The sequence below is a fragment of the Pristiophorus japonicus genome, unplaced genomic scaffold, assembly GCF_044704955.1.
Source record: "Pristiophorus japonicus isolate sPriJap1 unplaced genomic scaffold, sPriJap1.hap1 HAP1_SCAFFOLD_338, whole genome shotgun sequence".
NCBI lineage: Eukaryota > Metazoa > Chordata > Chondrichthyes > Pristiophoridae > Pristiophorus > Pristiophorus japonicus.
Window position 1 is genome coordinate 600,222 of NW_027253194.1, and position 27,455 is coordinate 627,676.

Here is a 27,455-nt window from a genome sequence, read left to right on the forward strand (position 1 = left end):
TCTCTATTTCCTTCTCTATCCCTTCATTCTGTTCCCAGGTCATTTCGTTTATGACGTAACCTGATATCTGTAATTGTTGTAATCCTTCATCCCAGGCATTTCTGATCTTTATATCTTCCCCGACCAGTCCCCTGACGGCCTGGATTTTATTTTGTAGGGTCTCGATATCCATGGAGTTCAATGCTCCTATTCCTGCTCCCACTCCACCTAACAAAGTCTCTAACACATCCCGTTTCTTTCTTTTTCAAAAGATACCTTAACACTGGTTGTGTGGCAACCATCTTCTTTCTTTGGGGGATATTTAATTCGTATTGTTAGATTTAATACACCTGGGGATCTTACCACTGGGATGCAAGTGGTCAGTATCCTTTTTAGATGTCCCGGGTCCCGGTCTTCTGGGTGGCCGGATTCTTTTACTGACCATTTTACCACGAATGGGTCTCCTCCATTCACCGGGGTGTTATTCATGCACAACATCCGCTGCCCTTCTACCATACTTGTAAATGAGTAACGGAGGAAGTCTTTTCTCTCGTCCGGCCCTCCTATGTACCCCATCTCTTGTTTTTCCCTGTGCTCCCGGTACACTTCATCCACACATCAGGCTGGTATTCTATGAACAACTGATACCCTTTCCCCAATATAAACTGGAACTCCCCTCTTTCTTCCTTCATTCTACATGCTTCACATCGTGCCGTAAAATTCCCTACCTTACAACTTTGGCCTACTGGGCATATAAAATTGCCTTGCTGCCTTATACTATTACTTCTTTCCCATACCATATTTCCCTTCCATACTCTTCCTTCTTTTAGGACTTCTTCCTCCTGCCGGGAGTTCCCTGTCGCTAAAATGATCAGTATACCTAACGTCCATTTATAATTTTTCCAAGAGTCCCTTCCCATCTTCCCTTTCTTGTTTGTTTCTATACCACTCTTGAATTAAGTCGTTACAATAACAACACGTCCACACGATCGTAACAGTGACCCAAATAATAAAGGCCCAAACTGGCACACAAATGAGCTCTGACATCCGTCCGTGAATTTTTGGGCAGTACTTTCAATCCAAATATTTAATTTAATACAAGAGCAGGTACAGTTCTTCAGCGAGAAGATGGCTGTTTCCTTAGTCGGGCGACCGTAGTACGTCCTGGTTCAATGCCTTTTCCTTCGGCTGTATTTCGTCGGGGAAATAATATTTACAGCGGGTCGCATGCACCCAGTTCGGGTGTTTTTCCAACTTCAGCGTGGTTCGTGTTGTGAGAATTATCTGATACGGTCCTTTCCACCTAGGGGAAAAGGATTCTTTATTTAATGTTTTTACTAACACTTGATCTCCAGGCCTGAAAGGTGCATATTTCCTTCCGACGGGGCACCTGTGTCTGCTTTATTTGTTCATGCAGACTCCTCGCTATTTCACACATGGCCTGAGCATACTTTAGTGATTTTTCATCATTCCAAATTAATGCTATTTCTTCAGCCACCAATGGTGGTTTTACACCAGTAGGCATTGGTCTTCCCAATAAAGCTTCATGTGGTGTTAAACCAGTGTTTCGGTTTTTCTGGTTTCTCATTGTATACAATACCAATGGTAAGGCATCTGGCCACTTCAGTCCAGTCTCCTGACATACCTTGGTAAGGGTAGATTTTATTATCCCATTTACTCTCTCTACAATTCCCGAGGACTGTGGTTGATATGGTATATGTAACTTCCACTGGAACCCTAACGCTTCTGCAAGATTTTTCACTATTTTTCCTGTGAAGTGTGTTCCCCTGTCACTGTTGATTCCCATAGGTATCCCATATCTTGGTACTATTTCTTTAAATAGAATTTTTACTACTGTTCGGGCATCGTCTCTCCTAGTGGTGTACACTTCTACCCATCTTGTGAACATATCTACTATGACTAATAGATACTTGAGACCTGATACTGGAGGCATGTGGACAAAATCAATTTACAAATTCTCAAAGGGCATACTTGGCTAGGGTAGATGATCATATCCAGCAGGTGTTTTACCTCTGTTATTTTGTTGACAAATTTGGCATGTTCTAGCAACTTTCTCAATTACTACTGTTATTCCTGGTGCATACCACTGTGCATTAATAGCATGTATCATCCCTCCTTTGTCCATGTGAGCCTGACCGTGTGCTAGGTGAGACAGGGACAAAAATAGAGATCTAGGGCAAACAGTTCGCCCATCAGGGTGATACCAAATGTCGTTTTTGAGAAAACAACCCTGGTTTTCCCAAGTTCTTCCTTCCTGCATGGTAACTTGTTGTTGGGCTGTTTTAAGTTGTTGGATGTCAAGTACCTGTGGAGGGGAGACTGAGACTGCTTGAAGGCAGTCTGCCTGTGCCGAAGCGGCCTGTTTGGCTGCCTCGTCAGCCCTCCTATTTCCTACTGATACTCCATCCTCACCGGTTGTGTGAGCTGCACATTTGATAACGGCTACCTTACTTGGCAACTGAATGGCATCTAATAGATTAAGCACCAGTTGAGAGTGCTTAATATGCTTTCCACCAGAGGTGATAAAGCCTCTGTTTTTCCACAGTTGTCCAAAATCATGGACTACACCGAATGCATATCTAGAATCAGTATAGATATTAGCAGTTTGATCTTTAGCTATTATACAAGCTCTAGTGAGGGCAAACAATTCAGCAGCCTGAGCCGAGGTTCCGGGAGGCAGGGCAAATGCTTCAACAGTTTCGTGGGGGTTTACAATAGCATAGCCTGCCAAAAACAAATCATCCGACGGCCTGTACGATGATCCACCCGTATAGAGAATAAGATCAGGATTGTCCATGGGCTCTGTGAGCAAATCTGGTCTTGGTAAGGTGGCTATTTCCACCGTTAACAGACAATCATGCTGGTCTGGATCCTCTACTTCTTTAGTAGGGAGAAAGGTGGCTGGGTTCACTACCGGTGTACGTCGAAAGGTATAGTTAGGGTGTGACAGTAGTAATACTTCATAACCTGCTCTTCGAGACGCTGTAAAGTGTTGTGTGGCAGCTGAATTCAAAAGTAACACAGCATGGGCTGTAATGACAGTACATGGATAGTCCAAAACAATAGATACCGACTTCTCCACCATGACCGCAGTAGCAGCTACAACACGTAGACATGCTGGCATTCCCCTTACTACTGGAGGCAGCAAAACCGAATAATAAGCAACTGGTCTATTTCCCCCACCATGTTCTTGGGTTAGTACTGCTGTTGCAAATCCTTCTTTCTCATTCACAGACATCTGAAAAGGTTTACCATAATTCGGAAGTCCCAACGCCGGAGCATTAGTAATGGCTTTCTTTAACTGTTTAAATGCCTCCTCTCTCTCTGGGGTCCACTCCACCTTGGGTGGGGCATCATTTAGGGCAGCTGATCTTAGGACCGCATCCCATTCTCGATAATCGGGGATCCATTGTCTACAGTACCCAACCATCCCCAAAAATGACAAGATATCCTTCTTTGTCTTTGGTATAGTGGCCCTTTGAATTGTCTGAATTCTTTCTGGTCCTAGCTGCCTCTGCCCTTGAGATATGTGAAAACCCAGGTACTGGACTTGAGTCTGACAAAATTGTAACTTTGGTAACGACACTCTGTGCCCTCTCTCACATAGGTGCTGTAACAGTTTCAGGGAATCTTGCATGCACCTGTATCCGTGGCTAGAAGCCACAAGCAAATCATCCTCTGGGGATGTATCGGCCTTAAATCCCATCAATTTCCCTAACACAATTTCCCGCCTGATAAGGATATCCTTCAGTTCCTCCTTCTCACCCGACCTTCGATCCCCTTGTACATCGGGAAGGTTATTTGTGTCTCAGGATCAGGGGTAAGCCATGTAGGACTGAGATGAGGAGAAACTTCTTCACTCAGAGAGTTGTTAACCTGTGGAATTCCCTGCTGCAGTGAGTTGTTGATGCCAGTTCATTGGATATATTCAAGAGGGAGTTAGATGTGGCCCTTACGGCTAAAGGGATCAGGGGGTATGGAGAGAAAGCAGGAAAGGGGTACTGAGGGAATGATCAGCCATGATCTTATTGAATGGTGGTGCAGGCTCGAAGGGCCGAATGGCCTGCTCCTGCACCTATTTTCTATGTTTCTATGTTTCTATGAAATATCGGGTTCATTGCATGATCAGGCTATTCTACTGTTGGAGATTCGTCGGGGCAATAATGGAGGGTGAAACGTTCAGCAACATTCCATGTGCGGTGTTAATAGCCGATTGTCCAGGGCAGTGGCGGCAACAAAACTAATATATTAGCAACTATTAACAAGGTCACGGTAACTCTCTCAGATTGTACAGGTCACCTGCTGTTCCTTGTTAACAGTAAACTTCAGACTAAATTGATTCGCAGTTAAGCGTTCAAGATTTATGTCAAGGAGGGGAGTTTTGGAGAGAAGGGACTTCACTTGTGTCGAGATACTGGGCAAGATTTCACACATCGCATGTTTCCTCATCATGTTAGAATGACACGCTTTACCTTCAACCTATCGATCCTGGTCGTCTCTTACTAATCCTTCTGAACCACAGGTGCAGATTTAAATTCTCATCTCAAAAAGACATAGACTGGATATTGTCTTTGGAAGTAAAAGACATGATTATCCAAATGACTAGTTCTGTAAAATGTTCTTAGTATTAAACCAGACACTAGAATTAACATTGTTTCCAATAACTGCAGGGACGTGTTGAGAAAGTAAAGCTGGACTAACATGCACTCAGTATAAACATCAACCCACACAAGTCTCAAGCCTTGAGTGCCCTCAGTTATACTTAGGTTTAACACCATTTTTTCATTGAAGAGCCCCCACAACAACGTTCCATGGGAACAAATGCGCTTGTAGAACTGGAGCCTAATTGAATATTAAAACCTGCTTCCATCCCGCCCTGGTCTTGTTCAGCTTTAATCAGACAGACACTCATTCACATCAACATTTCCAGTTCATGCCCGGCTTCTGGGGTTAAAGCTCCACAGCCCACCCTGGTCACCATTACTGACAATAACGTGAAACATGAGCAACGCTTCACCTGAATAGGTTCAACAAGGCATTGACTGTCCAGAGATCGGAATAATTAACCAAATAATAAATATATTCCAGCTCTCATCCACTGCCCAGAGCTTTCCCCTCAGCCCCAGGGCCCTGATCGTCCTGGACCGGGCCTGTAGGTGCAGCACAACACAGCGTCAATGAAGATGATGCAGGTGTTAATGTTTAGGTTTCCATTATATCGCCAGGCGATATCGACAATGTATGTTGCAGGTTATCCTATACATATCCTGCAGGATATCCTCCATATCTCCTGCAGGATACCCACTATATCTCCTGTAGGATACTCACTACATCTCCTGTAGGATACTCACTATATCTCCTGTAGGATACCCACTATATCTCCTGTAGCATACCCACTATAACTCCTGTAGGATACCCTCTATATCACCTGCAGGATATCGTCTATATCACCTGTAGGATACCCACTATATCACATGTAGGATACCCACTATATCTCCTGTAGGATACCCACTATATCTCGTGTACGATACCCACTATATCTCCTGTAGCATACCCACTATACCTCCTGTAGGATACCCTCTATATCTCCTGTAGGATACCCACTATACCTCCTGTAGGATACCCTCTATATCACCTGCAGCATATCCTCTATATCACCTGTAGGATACCCACTATATCTCCTGTACGATACCCACTATACCTCATGTAGGAGACCCACTATATCTGCTGTAGGATACCCAATATATCTCCTGTTGGATACCCACTTTATCTCCTGTAGGATATTCACGATCTCCCCTGTAGGATACCCACTATATCTCCTGTAGGATTCACACTATACCTCTTGTAGGATACCCACTATATCTACTGTAGGATACCCACTATATCTCCTGCAGGATAACCACTATATCTCCTGTAGTATACCCACTATATCTCCTGTAGGATATCCACTATATCTCCTGTAGGATACCCACTAAACGTACTGTAGGATACGCATGATATCTCCTGTAGGATACCCACTATTTGTCCTGCAGGATAACTGGTATATCACCTGTGGGATAACCACTATATCTCCTGTAGGATACCTATTATATCTCCGGAAGGATACCCACTATACCTACTCGAGGATACCCAATATATCTCCTGTAGGATACCCAGTATATCTCCTGTAGGATACTCACTATACCTCCTGTAGTATACCCAATATATTTCCTGGAGGATGCCCACTATGCCTCCTGTAGTATACTCAATATATCTCCTGCAGAATACCCACTATATCTCCTGTAGGATACCCACGATATTTTCTGTAGGATACCCTCTATATCTCCAGTAGAATACCCTCTATATCTCCTGTAGGATACCCACTATACCTCCTGTAGGATACCCTCTATATCACCTGCAGGATACACACTATATCTCCTGTAGGATACCCACTATATCTCCTATAGGATACGCACTATACCTCATGTAGGAGACCCACTATATCAGCTGTACGATGCCCATTATATCTCCTGTAGTATACCCACTATACCTCATGTAGGAGACCCACTGTACCTCATGTAGGAGACCCAATATATCTCCTGTTGGATACCCACTTTATCTCCTGTAGGATATCGACAATCTCTCCTGTAGGATACCCACTATATCTACTGTAGGATACCCACTATTTCTCCTGTAGTATATCCACTATATCTCCTGTAGGATAATCTCTATATCTCCTGTAGGATACCCACTATATCTCCTGAAGGATACCCACTATACGTACTGTAGGATACGCACGATATCTCCTGTCGGATACCCACTATATGTCCTGTAGGATACCCACGATATATCCTGTAGGATAACTGGTATATCACATGTAGGATATCCACTATATCTCCTGTAGGATACCCACTATACCTCCTCTAGGATGCCCACTATATCTCCTGTAGGATACCCACTATATCTTCTGTAGGATACCCACTTTATCTCCTGTAGGATACCCTCTATATCTGCTGTAGGATACCCTCTATATCTCCTGTAGGATACCCACTATACCTCCTGTAGGAAACCCACTATACCTCCTGTACTACCCACTATATCTCCTGTAGTATACCCACTATATCTCCTGTAGGATACCCACTATACGTCCTGTAGTATACCCACCATATCTCCTGTAGGATACCCACTATATCTCCTGTAGGATACTCATTATATCACCTGTAGGAAACACACTATACCTCCTGTAGCATACATACTATATCTCCTGTAGTATACCCACTATATCTCCTTTACGATACCCTCTATATCTCCTGTAGGATGCACATTATACCTCCTGTAGGATAACCTTTACATCTCCTGTAGTATATCCACTATATTACCTGTAGGATACCCACTATACCACCTGTCGTATACCCACTATATCTCCTGTAGGATACCCACTATACCTCCTGTATGATACCCTCTATATATCCTGTAGGATGCAAACTAGACCTCCTGTAGGATATCCTCTATCACCTGTAGGATGCACACTATACCTCCTGTAGGATCCCACAATAACTCCTGTAGGATAGACACTATATGTCCTGAAGGATACCCATTATATCTCCTGTAAGATACCCACTATATCTCCTGTAGGATACACACTATATCTCCTGTAAGATACCCACTATATCTCCTGTAGGATACCCACTATATCTCCTGTAGGATACCCACTATACCTCCTGTAGGATATGCATTTTACCTCCTGTACGATACCCACTATATCTCCTGTAGGATACCCACTATATCTCCTGTAGGATACCCACTATATCTCCTGTAGGATACCCACTATACCTCATGTAGGAGACCCACTATAACTCCAGTAGGATATCCACGATCTCTCCTGTAGGATACCCACTATATCTCCTGTAGTGTACCCACTATATCTCCTGTAGGATACCCACTATATCTCCTGTAGGATATCCACTATATCGACTGTAGGATACCCACTATATCTGCTGAAGGATACCCACTATACCTCCTATAGGATGCCCACTATATCTCCTGTAGAATACCCACTATATCTCCTATAGGATGCCCAATATATCTACTGTTGGATACCCACTTTATCTCCTGTAGGATATTCACGATCTCCCCTGTAGGATACCCACTATATCTCCTGTAGGATTCACACTATACCTCTTGTAGGATACCCACTATATCTACTGTAGGATACCCACTATATCTCCTGTAGGATAACCGATATATCTCCTGTAGTATACCCACTATATCTCCTGTAGGATATCCACTATATCTCCTGTAGGATATCCACTATATCTCCTGAAGGATACCCACTAAACGTACTGTAGGATATGCACGATATCTCCTGTAGGATACCCACTATTTGTCCTGCAGGATAACTGGTATATCACCTGTGGGATAACCACTATATCTCCTGTAGGATACCTATTATATCTCCGGAAGGATACCCACTATACCTACTCGAGGATACCCAATATATCTCCTGTAGGATACCCAGTATATCTCCTGTAGGATACTCACTATACCTCCTGTATTATACCCAATATATTTCCTGTAGGATGCCCACTATGCCTCCTGTAGTATACCCAATATATCTCCTGCAGAATACCCACTATATCTCCTGCAGGATACCCACGATATCTTCTGTAGGATACCCTCTATATCTCCAGTAGAATACCCACTATATCTCCTGTAGGATACCCACTATACCTCCTGTAGGATACCCACTATACCTCCTGTACTACCCTCTATATCCCCTGTAGGATACCCACTATATCTCCTGTAGGATACTCGTTATATCACCTGTAGGAAACACACTATACCTCCTGTAGCATACATACTATATCTCCTGTAGTATACTCACTATATCTCCTTTACGATACCCTCTATATCTCCTGTAGGATGCACATTATACCTCCTGTAGGATAACCTTTACATCTCCTGTAGTATATCCACTATATTACCTGTAGGATACCCACTATACCACCTGTCGTATACCCACTATATCTCCTGTAGGATACCCACTATACCTCCTGTATGATACCCTCTATATATCCTGTAGGATGCAAACTAGACCTCCTGTAGGATATCCTCTATCACCTGTAGGATGCACATTATACCTCCTGTAGGATCCCACAATAACTCCTGTAGGATAGACACTATATGTCCTGAAGGATACCCATTATATCTCCTGTAAGATACCCACTATATCTCCTGTAGGATACACACTATATCTCCTGTAAGATACCCACTATATCTCCTGTAGGATACCCACTATATCTCCTGTAGGATACCCACTATACCTCCTGTAGGATATGCATTTTACCTCCTGTACGATACCCACTATATCTCCTGTAGGATACCCACTATATCTCCTGTAGGATACCCACTATATCTCCTGTAGGATACCCACTATACCTCATGTAGGAGACCCACTATAACTCCAGTAGGATATCCACGATCTCTCCTGTAGGATACCCACTATATCTCCTGTAGTGTACCCACTATATCTCCTGTAGGATACCCACTATATCTCCTGTAGGATATCCACTATATCGACTGTAGGATACCCACTATATCTCCTGAAGGATACCCACTATACCTCCGATAGGATGCCCACTATATCTCCTGTAGAATACCCACTATATCTCCTATAGGATGCCCAATATATCTACTGTTGGATACCCACTTTATCTCCTGTAGGATATTCACGATCTCCCCTGTAGGATACCCACTATATCTCCTGTAGGATTCACACTATACCTCTTGTAGGGTACCCACTATATCTACTGTAGGATACCCACTATATCTCCTGTAGGATAACCGCTATATCTCCTGTAGTATACCCACTATATCTCCTGTAGGATATCCACTATGTCTCCTGTAGGATATCCACTATATCTCCTGAAGGATACCCACTAAACGTACTGTAGGATACGCACGATATCTCCTGTAGGATACCCACTATTTGTCCTGCAGGATAACTGGTATATCACCTGTGGGATAACCACTATATCTCCTGTAGGATACCTATTATATCTCCGGAAGGATACCCACTATACCTACTCGAGGATACCCAATATATCTCCTGTAGGATACCCAGTATATCTCCTGTAGGATACTCACTATACCTCCTGTATTATACCCAATATATTTCCTGTAGGATGCCCACTATACCTCCTGTAGTATACCCAATATATCTCCTGCAGAATACCCACTATATCTCCTGCAGGATACCCACGATATCTTCTGTAGGATACCCTCTATATCTCCAGTAGAATACCCTCTATATCTCCTGTAGGATACCCACTATACCTCCTGTAGGATACCCTCTATATCACCTGCAGGATACACACTATATCTCCTGTAGGATACCCACTATATCATCTATAGGATACGCACTATACCTCATGTAGGAGACCCACTATATCTGCTGTACGACGCCCATTATATCTCCTGTAGTATACCCACTATACCTCATGTAGGAGACCCACTGTACCTCATGTAGGAGACCCAATATATCTCCTGTTGGATACCCACTTTATCTCCTGTAGGATATCGACGATCTCTCCTGTAGGATACCCACTATATCTCCTGAAGGATACCAAATATTTCTCCTGTAGTATACCCACTATATCTACTGTAGGATACCCACTATATCTCCTGTAGGATACCCACTATATCCACTGTAGGATACCCACTATTTCTCCTGTAGTATACCCACTATATCTCCTGTAGGATACTCTCTATATCTACTGTAGGATACCCACTATATCTGCCGTAGGATACCCACTATATCTCCTGAAGGATACCCACTATACGTACTGTAGGATACGCACGATATCTCCTGTCGGATACACACTATATGTCCTGTAGGATACCCACGATATATCCTGTTGGATAACTGGTATATCACATGTAGGATACCCACTATTTCTGACGGGGTTAGACAGGTTAGATGCAGGAAGAATGTTCCCAATGTTGGGGAAGTCCAGAACCAGGGGTCACAGTCTAAGGATAAGGGGTAAGCCATTTAGGACCGAGATGCGGAGGAACTTCTTCACCCAGAGAGTGGTGAACCTGTGGAATTCTCTACCACAGAAAGTTGTTGAGGCCAATTCACTAAATATATTCAAAAAGGAGTTAGATGAGGTCCTTACTGCTAGGGGGATCAAGGGGTATGGCGAGAAAGCAGGAATGGGGTACTGAAGTTGAATGTTCAGCCATGAACTCATTGAATGGCGGTGCAGGCTAGAAGGGCCGAATGGCCTACTCCTGCACCTATTTTCTATGTTTCTAGGATACCCACTATACCTCCTCTAGGATGCCCACTATATCTCCTGTAGGATACCCACTATATCTTCTGTAGGATACCCACTTTATCTCCTGTAGGATACCCTCTATATCTCCTGTAGGATACCCACTATATCTTCTGTAGGATACCCACTATATCTGCTGTAGGATACCCACTATACCTCCTGTAGTATACCCACTATATCTCCTGTAGTATACCCACTATATCTCAAGTAGGATACCCACTATATCTCCTGTAGGATACCCACAATACCTCCTGTAGGATACCCACTATACCTCCTGTACTATCCTCTATATCTCCTGTAGGATACCCACTATATCTCCTGTAGGATACTCATTATATCACCTGTAGGAAACAGACTATACCTCCTGTAGCATACATACTATATCTCCTGTAGTATACTCACTATATCTTCTTTACGATACCCTCTATATCTCCTGTAGGATGCACATTATACCTCCTGTAGGATAACCTTTACATCTCCTGTAGTATATCCACTATATCACCTGTAGGATACCCACTATATCACCTGTAGGATACCCACAATATCACCTGTAGGATACCCACTATATCACCTGTAGGATACACTCTCTATCTCCTGTCGTATACCCACTATATCTCCTGTAGGATACCCACTATACCTCCTGTATGATACCCTCTATATATCCTGTAGGATGCAAACTAGACCTCCTGTAGGATATCCTCTATCACCTGTAGGATGCACACTATACCTCCTGTAGGATCCCACAATAACTCCTGTAGTATAGACACTATATGTCCTGAAGGATACCCATCATATCTCCTGTAGGATACCCACTATATCTCCTGTAGGATACACACTATATCTCCTGTAAGATACCCACTATATCTCCTGTAGGATACCCACTATATCTCTTGTAGGATACCAACTATATCTCCTGTAGGATACCCACTATATCTCCTGTAGGATACACACTATATCTCCTGTAGGATACGCATTATACCTCCTGTAGTATACCCACTATACCTCATGTATGAGACCCAATATATCTCCTGTTGGATACCCACTTTATCTCCTGTAGGATATCCACGATCTCTCCTGTAGGATACCCACTATATCTCCTGTAGGATACCCACTATACCTCCTGTAGGATACCCACTATATCTCCTGTAGGACACTCACTATATCTCCTGTAGGATACCCACTATATCTCCTGTAGGATACACACTATATCTCCTGTAGGATACGCATTATACCTCCTGTAGTATACCCACTATACCTCATGTATGAGACCCAATATATCTCCTGTTGGATACCCACTTTATCTCCTGTAGGATATCCACGATCTCTCCTGTAGGATACCCACTATATCTCCTGTAGGATACCCACTATACCTCCTGTAGGATACCCACTATATCTCCTGTAGGACACTCACTATATCTCCTGTAGGATACCCATTATATCTCCTGTAGGATACCCACTATATCTCCTGTAGGATACCCACTATATCTCCTGTAGGATATGCATTTTACCTCATGTAGGAGACCCACTATATCTCCAGTAGGATATCCACGATCTCTCCTGTAGGATACCCACTATATCTCCTGTATTGTACCCACTATATCTCCTGTAGGATACCCACTATATCTCCTGTAGGATATCCACTATATCGACTATAGGATACCCACTATATCTCCTGAAGGATACCCACTATACCTCCTATAGGATGCCCACTATATCTCCTGTAGGATACCCACTATATCTCCTATAGGATGCCCACTATATCTCCTGTAGGATACCCACTATATCTCCTTTACGAAACACGCTGTACCTCCTGTATTATACCCTCTATATATCCTGTAGGATGCACACTAGAACTCCTGTAGGATCCCACAATAATTCCTGTAGTATACCCATTATATCTTCTGTAGTATACCCATTATATCTCCTGCAGGGTACCCACTATATATCCGGTAGGATACCCACTATACCTCCAGTAGGATACCCACTATATCTCCTGTAGGACACTCACTATATCTCCTGTAGGATACCAACTATATCTCCTGTAGGATACCCACTATATCTCCTGTAGGATACACACTATATCTCCTGTAGGATACGCATTATACCTCCTGTAGTATACCCACTATACCTCATGTATGAGACCCAATAAATCTCCTGTTGGATACCCACTTTATCTCCTGTAGGATATCCACGATCTCTCCTGTAGGATACCCACTATATCTCCTGTAGGATACCCACTATACCTCCTGTAGGATACCCACTATATCTCCTGTAGGACACTCACTATATCTCCTGTAGGATACCCACTATATCTCCTGTAGGATACCCACTATATCTCCTGTAGGATACACACTATATCTCCTGTAGTATACGCATTATACCTCCTGTAGTATACCCACTATACCTCGTGTAGGAGACCCAATATATCTCGTGTAGGATACCCACTATATCTCCTGTAGGATTCACACTATACCTCCTGTAGGATATGCACAATATCTCCTGTAATATACCCACTATATCTCCTGCAGGATACCCACTATATCTCCTGTAGGATACCCACTATATCTCCTGTGGGATACCCTCTGTATCTCCTGTAGTATACCCAATATATTTCCTGTAAGATGCCCACTATACCTCCTGTAGTATACCCATTATATCTCCTGCAGAATACCCACTATATCTCCTATAGGATGCCCACTATATCTTCTGTAGCATACCCACTTTATCTCATGTAGGATACCCTCTAGATCTGTTGTATGAAACCCACTATACCTCCTGTAGGATACCCACTATACCTCCTGTACTACCCACTATATCTCCTGTAGGATACCCACTATACCTCCTGTATTATACCCACTAAATCTCCTGTAAGATACCCACTATATCTCCTGTAGGATACTCATTATATCACCTGTAGGATACATACTATATCTCCTGTAGGATACCCACTATATCTCCTGTCGGATACACACTATATCTCCTGTAGGATACTCACTATATCTCATGTAGGATACCCACTATACATCCTGTAGCATATCCACTGTAACGCCAGTAGGATACCCACAGTATCTCCTGCAGGATAGCCACTCTATCTCCTGTAGGACACCCACTATACCTTCTGTAGGATACCCACTATATCTCCTGTAGGATACCCACTATATCTCATGTAGGATACCCACTATATCACCTGTAGGATACCCAATATATCTCCTGTCGAATACCCACTATATCTCCTGTAGGATACCCAATATACCTCCTGTAGGATACCCACTATATCTCCTGTAGGATACCCAATATACCTCCTGTAGGATACACACTATATCTCCTGTAGGATACACAACATACCTCCTGTAGGATAACCACTATATCTCTTGTTGGCTCCCCAATATATATCCTGTAGGGTACCCACTATATCTCCTGTAGGATACCCACTATATTGCCTATAGGATACCCACTATATCTCCTGTAGGATAGCCACTATATCTCCTGTAGAATTCCAAAATTAACTCCTGTAGGATACCCACTATATCTCCTGTAGGATACCCACTATAGTTCCTGTAGGATACCCACAATATCTCCTGTAGGATTCCAAAATTAACTCCTGTAGGATACCCACTATATCTCCTGTAGGATACCCACTATATCTCCTGTAGGATGCCTAATATATCTCCTACAGGATACCCACTATATCTCCTGTAGGATACCCACTATATCACCTGTAGGATACCCATTTTGACACGTGTATGATACCCTATATATATTCTGTAGGATGCATACTATACCTCCTGTACGATGGCACAATAACTCCTGTAGTATACCCATTATATCTCCTGTAGGATACCCACTATATCTCCTGTAGGATACCCTCTATATCTCCTATAGGATACCCACTATATCACCTGTAGGATACCCACAATATCTCCTGTAGGATACCCACTATATCTCCTGTAGGGTAACCACTATTTCCCCTGTACGATACCCAATATACCTCCTGTAGAATACCCAATATACCTCCTGTAGGATACCTACTATATCTCTTGTAGGATACCCACTATATCTCTTGTAGGATACCCACTATATATCTTGTAGGGTACCCACTATATCTCCTGTAGGATACCCACTATATTGCCTGTAGGATACCCACTATACCTCCTGTAGGATACCCACTATATTGCCTGTAGGATACCCACTATACCTCCTGTAGGATACCCACTATATCTCCTGTAGGGTAACCACTATTTCCCCTGTACGATACCCAATATACCTCCTGTAGAATACCCAATATACCTCCTGTAGGATACCTACTATATCTCTTATAGGATACCCACTATATCTCTTGTAGGATACCCACTATATATCCTGTAGGGTACCCACTATATCTCCTGTAGGATACCCACTATATTGCCTGTAGGATACCCACTATACCTCCTGTAGGATACCCACTATATCTCCTGTAGAATACCCACTATATCTCCTGTAGGTTACACATTATATCTCCTGTAGGATACCCACTATACCTCCTGTAGGATACCCACTATATCTCCTGTAGGTTACCCACTATATCTCCTGTAGGATACCCACTATATTGCCTGTAGGATATCCACTATACCTCCTGTAGGATACCCACGATATCTCCTGTCGGATACCCACTATATCTCCTGTAGGATACCCACTATATCTCCTGTAGGATATCCACTATATCTCCTGTCGGATACCCACTATATCTCCTGTAGGATACCCACTATATCTCCTGTAGGATACCCACTATATCTCCTGTAGGGTACCCACTATATCTCCTGAAGAATACCCACTATATCTCCTGCAGGAATGCCACTATATCTCCTGCAAGATACCAACTATAACTCCTGTAGGATACCCACTATATCTCCTGTAGGATAACCTCTATATCTCCTGTAGGATACCCACTATATCTCCTGTAGGATAACCTCTATGTCTCCTGTAGGATACCCGATACACCTCCTGTAGGATACCCAATATACCTCCTGTAGGATACCCACTATATCTCCTGTAGGATAACCTCTATATCTTCTGTAGGATACCCGATACACCTCCTGTAGGATACCCAATATACCTCATGTACGATACCCACTATATCTCCTGTAGGATACCCATTATACCTCCTGAAGGATACCCACTATATCTCCTGTAGGATAACCTCTATATCTCCTGTAGGATACCCGATACACCTCCTGTAGGATACCCAATATACCTCATGTACGATACCCACTATATCTCCTGTAGGATACCCATTATACCTCCTGTAGGATACCCACTATATCTTCTGTACGATACCCACTATATCTCCTGTAGGATACCCAGTATATCTCCTGTAGGATGCTCACTATATCTCCTGTAGGACACCCACTATATCTCCTGTAAGATGCCCACTATAACTCCTGTAGAATACCCACTATACCTCCTCTAAGATACAACTATATCTCTTGTAGGTTACCCACTACATCTCCTGTTGTGTACCCATTATATCTCCTGTAGGATACCACTACATCTCCTGTAGTATACCCACTACATCTCCTGTAGTATACCCACTATATCTCCTGTAGGATCCCCACTATATCTCCTGTAGGATACCCACTATTTCTCCTGTAGGACACCCACTATATCTCCTGTAGAATACCCACTATATCTCCTGTATGTTACACACTATATCTCCTGTAGGATACCCACTATTTCTCCTGTAGGATACCCACTATATCTCCTGTCGGATACCCACTATACCTCCTGTAGGATCCCCACAATATCTCCTGTAGGATACCCACTATTTCTCCTGTAGGATACCCGATACACCTCATGTACGATACCCACTATATCTCCTGTAGGATAGCCACTATACCTCCTGTAGGATCCCCACAATATCTCCTGTAGGATACCCACTATTTCTCCTGTAGGATACCCGGTACACCTCCTGTAGAATACCCACTATACCTACTGTACGATACCCACTATATCTTCTGTAGGACACCCACTATATCTCCTGTAAGATGCCCACTATAACTCCTGTAGTATACCCACTATACTCTCCTCTAGTATACCACTATATCTCTTGTAGGATACCCACTTCATCTCCTGTTGTGTACCCACTATATCTCCTGTAGGATCCCCACTATATCTCCTGTAGGATACCCACTATTTTTCCTGTAGGATACCCAATATACCTCCTGTAGGATACCCACTATATCTCCTGTAGGATACCCACTATACCTCCTGTAGGATACCCTTTATATCTCACGTAGGATACCCACGATATCTCCTGTAAGATACCCACTATAACTCCTGTAGTATACTCACTATATCTCCACTAGGATACCACTATATCTCTTGTAGGACACCCACTATATCTCCTGTAGGATACCCACATTATCTCCTGTAGGATACCCACTATATCTCCTGTAGGATACCCACTATAACTTCTGTAGTATACTCACTATATCTCCTCTAGGATACCACTATATCTCTTGTAGGATACCCACTATATCTCCTGTAGGGTACCCACTATATATCCTTTAGTATACTCACTGTATATCCTCTAAGATACCACTATATCTCCTGTAGGATACCCACTATATCTCCTGTAGGATACCCACTATATCTCCTGTAGGGTACCCATTATATATCCTTTAGGGTACACATTATATCTCCTGTAGGATTCCCACAATAACTCCTGTAGTATACTCATTATATCTCCTGTAGGATACCCATTATATCATCTGTAAGATACCCACTATAACTCCTGTAGTATACTCACTATATCTCCTCTAGGATACCACTATATCTCTTGTAGGACACCCACTATATCTCCTGTAGGATACCCAATTTATCTCCTGTAGGATACCCACTATATCTCCTGTAGGATACCCACTGTATCACATGTAGGATAATCATTATATCTCATGTAGGGTACCCACTATATCGCCTGTAGGATACCCACTATATCTCCTGTAGGATACCCACTATATTGCCTGTAGGATACCCAGTATATATCCTGTAGTATACCGACAAAATCTCCTGTAGGATACCCACTATATCTCCTGTAGGATAGCCACTATATCTCCTGTAGTATACCCATTATATCTCCTGTAGGATACCCACTATATCTCCTGTAGTATACCCATTATATCTCCGGTAGGATACCCTCTATATCTCCTGTAGTATACCCATTATATCTCCTGTAGGATACCCACTATATCTCCTGTAGTATACCCATTATATCTCCTGTAGGATACCCACTATATCTCCTGTAGTATACTCACTATATCTCCTGTCGGATACCCTCTATATCTCCTGTAGGATGCACATTATACCTCCTGTAGGATAACCTTTGCATCTCCTGTAGTATATCCACTATATCACCTGTAGGATATCCATTATATCTCCTGTTATATACCCTCTATACATCCTGTAGAATGCACACTAGACCTCCTGTAGGATATCTTCTATCTCCTATTGGATGCACACTATACCTCCTGTAGGATACCCACTATATCTTCTGTAGGATCCCACAATGACTCCTGTAGGATACCCACTATATCTACTGTAGGTTTCCCAAAATAACTATTGTAGTATATCCAATATATCACCTGTAGGATATCCATTATATCTCCTGTAGGCTACCAACTATATCACCTGTAGGATACCCACTATATCTCCTTTAGGGTACACACTATATCTTCTGTACGATACGCACTATATCTCCTGTAGGATGCCCATTATACCTCCTGTAGGATAACCATTACATCTCCTGTAGTATATCCACTATATCACCTGTAGGATACCCACTATATCACCTGTAGGAAGCACACTAGACCTGCTGTTGGATACCCAGTGTATCTCCTGTAGGCTACCCTCTATACCTCCTGTACGACACTCACTATACCTCTGGTGGAATACCCTCTATCCCTCCTGTAGGATACCCAAGATATCTCCTGTAGCATAATCTCAATACCTACTATAGGATACCCAATATTTCTCCTGTAGTTTACCTACTATATCTCCTGTAGTATACCCACTATATCTCCTGTAGTATACCCACTATATCTCCTGTAGGATACCCACTATATCTCCTGTAGGATACCCGCTATATCTCCTGCAGGATACCCACTATATCTCCAGTAGAATACCCACTATATCTCCTGTAGGATACACACTATTTCCCCTGTAGAATACCCAATATACCTCCTGTAGCATAATCTCTATATCTCCTGTAGGATAACCAATATATTTCTTGTAGGATACTCACTATATATCCTGTAGGGTATCCACTATATCTCCTGTAGGGTACCCACTATATATCCTGTAAGATACCCACTATATCTCGTGTAGGATGTCCACTATATCTCCTGTAGGATATCCACTATATTGCCTGTAGGATACCCAATATCTCTGCTGTAGGATACCCACTATATCTCCGGTAAGATACCCACTATACCTACTATAGGATACCCACGATATCTCCTGTAGGATACGCACTATATCTCCTGTAGTATACCCATTATATCTCCTGTAGTATACCCATTATATCTCCTGTAGTGTACCCTCTATATCTCCTTTAGGGTACACACTATATCTCCTGTAGGATTCCCACTATATATCCTGTAGTATACCCATTATATCTCCTGTAGGTTATCCACTATAACTCCTGTAGTATACCCACTATATCTCCTGTAGGATACCCACTATTTCTCCTGTAGGATACCCACTGTATCAACTGTAGGATAATCATTATATCTCATGTAGGGTACCCACTATATCTCCTGTAGGATACCCACTATATTGCCTGTAGGATACCCAGTATATCTCCTGTAGGATACACACTATATCTCCTGAAGGACACCCACTACATCTCCTGTAAGATACCCACTATAACTCCTGTAGTATACTCACTATATCTCCTGTAGGAATCCCGCAATATCTCCTGTAGGATACCCACTATATCTCCTGTAGGATACCCATTATATCTCCTGTAAGATACCCACTATAACTCCTGTAGTATACTCACTATATCTCCTCTAGGATACCACTATATCTCTTGTAGGACACCCATTATATCTCCTGTAGGATACCCACTTTATCTCCGGTAGGATACCCACTATATCTCCTGTAGGATACCCACTATTTCTCCTGAAGGACACCCACTATATCTCCTGCAGGATAACCACTATATCTCATGTAGGATAGCCACTATTTCCCCTGTAGGATATCAATATACCTCCTGTAGGATACCCACTATATCTCCTGTAGGATACCCACTATATCTCTTGTGGGATACCCACTATATCTCCTTTAGTATACCCACTATATCTCCTGTAGGATACCCACTAACTATATCTCCTGTAGGACACCCACTATATCTCCTGTAAGATACCCACTAAAACTCCTGTAGTATACTCACTATATCTCCTCTAAGATACCACTATAACTCCTGTAGTATACCCACTGTATCTCCTGTACGATACCCTCTGTACCTCCTCTGGATACCAAAAATATCTCCTGTAGCATAACCTCTCTATCTCCTGTAGGATACCCACTATATCTCTTGTAGGATACCCACTATTTCTCCTGTAGGATACCCACTGTATCACCTGTAGGATAATCATTATATCTCATGTAGGGTACCCACTATATCTCCTGTAGGATACCCACTATATTGCCTGTAGGATACCCAGTATATCTCCTGTAGGATACACACTATATCTCCTGAAGGACACCCACTACATCTCCTGTAAGATACCCACTATAACTCCTGTAGTATACTCACTATATCTCCTCAAGATACACACTATATTACCTGTAGGATACCCACTATACCTCCAGTAGGATACCCTCTATATCTCCTGTAGTATACCCACTATATCTCCAGTAGGATACCCACTATATCTCCTGTAGGGTTCCCACTATATCTACTTTAGGGTACACACTATATCTCCTGTACGATACGCACTATATCTCCTGTAGGATAACCATTACATCTCCTGTAGTATATCCACTATATCACCTTCGGATATCCACTATATCACCTGTAGGATACACACTATATCACCTGTAGTATACCCACTATATCTCCTTTAGGATACCCACTATATCTCCTGTAGGATACCCTCTGTATCTCCTGTAGGAAGCACACTATACCTGCTGTTGGATACCCAGTGTAACTCCTGTAGGCTACCCTGTATACTTCCAGTACGATACTCACTATACCTCTGGTGGAATACCCTCTATCCCTCCAGTAGGATACCCAAGATATCACCTGTAGCATAATTTCAATATCTACTGTAGGATACCCAATATTTCTCCTGTAGTTTACCTACTATATCTCCTGTAGTATACCCACTATATCTCCTGTAGGATACCCACTATATCTCCTGTAGGATACCCACTATATCTCCTGCAGGATACCCACTAGATCTCCTGTAGAATACACACTATTTCCCCTGTAGAATACCCAATATACCTCCTGTAGTATTCCCACTATATCTCCTGTAGGAAACCCTCTACATCTCCTGTAGTATACCCAATATATCTCCTGTAGGGTACCCACTTTATCTCCTTTCGGGTGCACACTATGTCTCCTGTAGGATTCCCACAATAACCCCTGCAGTATACCCATTATATCTGGTGTAGTATACCCACTATATCTCCTGTAGGATACCCACTACATCTCCTGTAGGATACCCACTATATCTCCTGTAGGATTCCCACATTAACCCCTGTAGTATACCCATTATATCTGGTGTAGTATACCCACTACATCTCCTGTAGGATACCCACAATATCTCCTGTAGTATAACCACTATATCTCCTGTAGGAAACCCTCTACATCTCCTGTAGTATACCCATTATATCTCCTGTAGGATACCCACTATATCTCCTGTCGGATACCCAATATACCCACTATATCTCCTGTATGATACCGACTATATTGCCTGTAGGATACCCACTATATCTCCTGTAGGATAACCACTTTATCTCCTGTAGGATAACCACTTTATCTCCTGTAGGAAACCCTCTACATCTCCTGTAGTATACCCATTATATCTCCTGTAGGGTACCCACTATATCTCCTTTAGGGTACACACTATATCTCCTGTAGGATTCCCACAATAACCCCTGTAGTATACCCATTATATCTGGTGTAGTATACCCACTATATCTCCTGTAGGATACCCACTACATCTCCTGTAGGATACCCACTATATCTCCTGTAGGATACCCACTATATCTCCTGTAGGGTACCCACTATATTGCCTGTAGGATACCCAATTTCTCTGCTGTACGATACCCACGATATCTCCGGTAAGATACCCACTATTATTCCTGTTGTATACCCCCTATATCAACTCGAGGGTACCTATATACCTCTTGTAGGATACTCACTATATCTCCTGTAGGATACCCACTATATCTCCTGTAGGATACCCACTATATCTCCTGTAGGATACCCACTATATCTCCTGTAGTATACCCTCTATATCTCCTGTACAATGCACACTATATCTCCTGTAGTATTCCAACTATATCTCCTGTAGGAAACCCTCTACATCTCCTGTAGTATACCCAATATATCTCCTGTAGGGTACCCACTATATCTCCTTTCGGATGCACACTATATCTCCTGTAGGATTCCCACAATAACCCCTGTATTTTACCCATTATATCTGGTGTAGTATACCCACTATATCTCCTGTAGGATACCCACTACATCTCCTGTAGGATACCCACTATATCTCCTGTAGGATTCCCACATTAACCCCTGTAGTATACCCATTATATCTGGTGTAGTATACCCACTATATCTCCTGTAGGATACCCACGATATCTCCTGTAGTATAACCACTATATCTCCTGTAGGAAACCCTCTACATCTCCTGTAGTATACCCATTATATCTCCTGTAGGATACCCACTATATCTCCTGTAGGATACCCACTATATCTCCTGTAGTATACCCTCTATATCTCCTGTACAATGCACACTATATCTCCTGTAGTATTCCCACTATATCTCCTGTAGGAAACCCTCTACATCTCCTGTAGTATACCCAATATATCTCCTGTAGGGTACCCACTATATCTCCTTTCGGATGCACACTATATCTCCTGTAGGATTCCCACAATAACCCCTGTATTTTACCCATTATATCTGGTGTAGTATACCCACTATATCTCCTGTAGGATACCCACTACATCTCCTGTAGGATACCCACTATATCTCCTGTAGGATTCCCACATTAACCCCTGTAGTATACCCATTATATCTGGTGTAGTATACCCACTATATCTCCTGTAGGATACCCACGATATCTCCTGTAGTATAACCACTATATCTCCTGTAGGAAACCCTCTACATCTCCTGTAGTATACCCATTATATCTCATGTAGGATACCCACTATATCTCCTGTAGGATACCCACTATAACTTTTGTAGTATACTCACTATATCTCCTCTAGGATACCACTATATCTCTTGTAGGATACCCACTATATCTCCTGTAGGAATCCCACAATACCTCCTGTAGTATAACCACTATATCTCCTGTAGGAAACCCTCTACATCTCCTGTAGTATACCCATTATATCTCCTGTAGGATACCCACTATATCTCCTGTAGGATACCCACTATAACTTTTGTAGTATACTCACTATATCTCCTCTAGGATACCACTATATCTCTTGTAGGATACCCACTATATCTCCTGTAGGAATCCCACAATAACTCCTGTAGTATACCCATTATAACTCCTCTAGTATACCCATTATATCTCCTGTAAGATACCCACTAGAACTCCTGTAGGCTACCCACTATATCTCCTGTAGGCTACCAAATATATCACCTGTTGGATACCCTCTATATCTCCTGTAGTATAGCCACTATATCTCCTATAGAATACCCACTATATCACCTGTAGGATACCCTCTATATCTCATGTAGGATACCCTCTATATCTCCTGTAGGATACCCACTATATCTCCTGTAGGGTACCCACTATATCTCCTTTAGGGTACACACTATATCTCCTGTACGATACGCACTATATCTCCTGTAGGATGCCCATTATACCTCCTGTAGGATAACCATTACATCTCCTGTAGTATATCCACTATATCACCTGTAGGATACCCACTATATCACCTGTAGCATACCCTCTATATCTCCTGTAGTATACCCATTATATCTCCTTTAGGATACTGACTATATCTCCTGTACGGTATGCACTATATCTCCTGTAGGATACCCACTATATCTCCTTTACGGTACATGCTGTACCTCCTGCATGTTACCCTCTATATATCCTGTAGGATGCACACTAGACCTCCTGTAGGATACCCTCTGTATCTCCTGTAGGAAGCACACTACACCTGCTGTTCGATACCCAGTGTATTTCCTGTAGGCTACCCTGTATACTTCCTGTACGATACTCACTATACCTCTGGTGGAATACCCTCTATCCCTCCTGTAGGATACCCAAGATATCTCCTGTAGCATAATCTCAATATCTACTGTAGCATACCCAATATTTCTCCTGTAGTTTTCCTACTATATCTCCTGTAGTATACCAACTATATCTCCTGTTGGATACCCACTATATCTCCCGTAGGATACCCACTATATCTCCTATAGGATACCCACTATATCTCCTGCAGGATACCCATTATATCTCCAGTAGGATACCCACTATATCTCCTGTAGGATACCCACTATATCTCCTGAAGGACACCCACTATATCTCCTGTAAGATACCCACTATAACTCCTGAAGCATAATCTCTATATCTCCTCTAGGATACCACTATATCTCTTGTAGGATACCCACTATATCTCCTGTAGGATAGCCACTATTTCCCCTGTAGGATACCAAATACACCTCCTGTAGGATACCCACTATACCTCCTGTAGGATACCCACTATAACTCCTGTAGTATACTCACTATATCTCCTCTAGGATACCCACTAAACCTGCTGTAGGATACCCACTATATCTCCTGAAGGACACCCACTATATCTCCTGTAAGATACCCACTATAACTCCTGAAGCATAATCTCTATATCTCCTCTAGGATACCACTATATCTCTTGTAGGACACTCACTATACCTCCTGTAGGATACCCACTATATCTCCTGTAGGATAGCCACTATTTCCCCTGTAGGATACCCACAATATCTCCTGTAGGATACCCACTGTACCTCCTGTAGGATACCCACTATATCTCCAGTAGGACACCCACTATATCTCCTGTAGGATACCAACTATATCTCCTGTAGGATAGCCACTATTTCCCCTGTAGGATACCCACAATATCTCCTGTAGGATACCCACTGTACCTCCTGTAGGATACCCACTATATCTCCTGTAGGATAGCCACTATTTCCCCTGTAGGATACCCACAATATCTCCTGTAGGATACCCACTGTACCTCCTGTAGGATACCAACTATTTCTCCTTTAATATACCCACTATATCTCCTGTAGGATACCCACTATATATCCTGAAGGACACCCATTATATCTCCTGTAGGATACCCACTATATCTCCAGTAGGACACCCACTATATCTCCTGTAGGATACCAACTATTTCTCCTTTAATATACCCACTATATCTCCTGTAGGATACCCACTATATCTCCTGAAGGACACCCATTATATCTCCTGTAGGATACCCACTATATCTCTTGTAGGATACCCACTATATTGCCTGTAGAATACCCAGTATATCTCCTGTAGGATGCCCACTATATCTTCTGAAGGACACCCACTATATCTCCTGTAAGATACCCACTATAACTCCTGTAGTATACTCACTATATCTCCTGTAGGATACCACTATATCTCTTGTGGGACACTCACTTTATCTCCTGTAGGATACCCACAATATCTCCTGTAGGATACCCACTATATCACCTGAAGGACACCCACTATATCTCCTGTAGGATACCCACTATATCTCCTGTAGGATAGCCTCTATTTCCCCTGTAGGATACCCAATATACCTCCTGTAAGATACCCACTATACCTCCTGTAGTATACTCACTATATCTCCTCTAGGATACCACTATATCTCTTGTAGGACACCCACTATATCTCCTGTAGGATACCCACTTTATCTCCTGTAGGATACCCACTATTTCTCCTGTAGGATATCCACTGTTTCACCTGTAGGATAATCACTATATCTCATGTAGGGTACCCACTATATCTCCTGTAGGATACCCACCATACTTCCTGTAGGATACCCACTTTATCTCCTGTAGGATACCCACTATATCCTCTGCAGCATACCCTCTATATCTCCTGTAGTATACCCACTATATCTCCTGTAGGACACCCATTATATCTCCTGTAGGATACCCACTATATCTCCTGTAAGATACCCACTATATCTCCTGTAGGACACCCACTATATCTCCTGTAAGATACCCACTACAACTCCTGTAGTATACTCACAATATCTCCTCTAAGATACCACTATAACTCCTGTAGTATACCCACTATATCACCTGTAGGATACCCACTATATCTCCTATAGGAAACACACTATATCTCCTGTAGTATACCCACTATATCTCCTGTAGGATACCCACTATATCTCCTGTAGGATACCCACTATATCTCCTGTAGTATACCCTCTATATCTCCTGTACAATGCACACTATATCTCCTGTAGTATACCCACTATATCTCCTGTAGGAAACCCTCTACATCTCCTGTAGTATACCCATTATATCTCCTGTTGGGTACCCACTATATCTCCTGTAGAATACCCACTATATCTCCTGTAGGATACCCACTATAACTTTTGTAGTATACTCACTATATCTCCTCTACGATACCACTATATCTCTTGTAGGATACCCACTATATCTCCTGTAGGAATCCCACAATAACTCCTGTAGTATACCCATTATATCTCCTGTAGTATACCCATTATATCTCCTGTAGTATACCCACTATATCTCCTATAGGATACCCACTATACCACCTGTAGGATACCCTCTATATCTCCTGTAGGATACCCTCTATATCTCCTGTAGGATACCCACTATATCTCCTGTAGGATACCCACTATATCACCTGTAGGATACCCTCTATATCTCCTGTAGGATGCCC

At 42.5% G+C, this 27,455-nt stretch overlaps 1 protein-coding gene across 1 annotated transcript in view; it reads right to left on the reverse strand.

Annotated features, from left to right (window-relative positions):
• Positions 1-1,192: 1,192 nt before the first annotated feature.
• The window catches only part of LOC139250037 (probable G-protein coupled receptor 139), a gene marked incomplete at its 5' end in the record, with an annotated part of 114,864 nt that continues 88,601 nt past the window's right edge, over positions 1,193-27,455 (reverse strand). The window contains one exon of the mRNA XM_070872600.1: positions 1,193-1,282. Coding sequence (XP_070728701.1) covers positions 1,193-1,282 — 90 coding nt within the window. The remainder of the gene's footprint in view (positions 1,283-27,455) is intronic.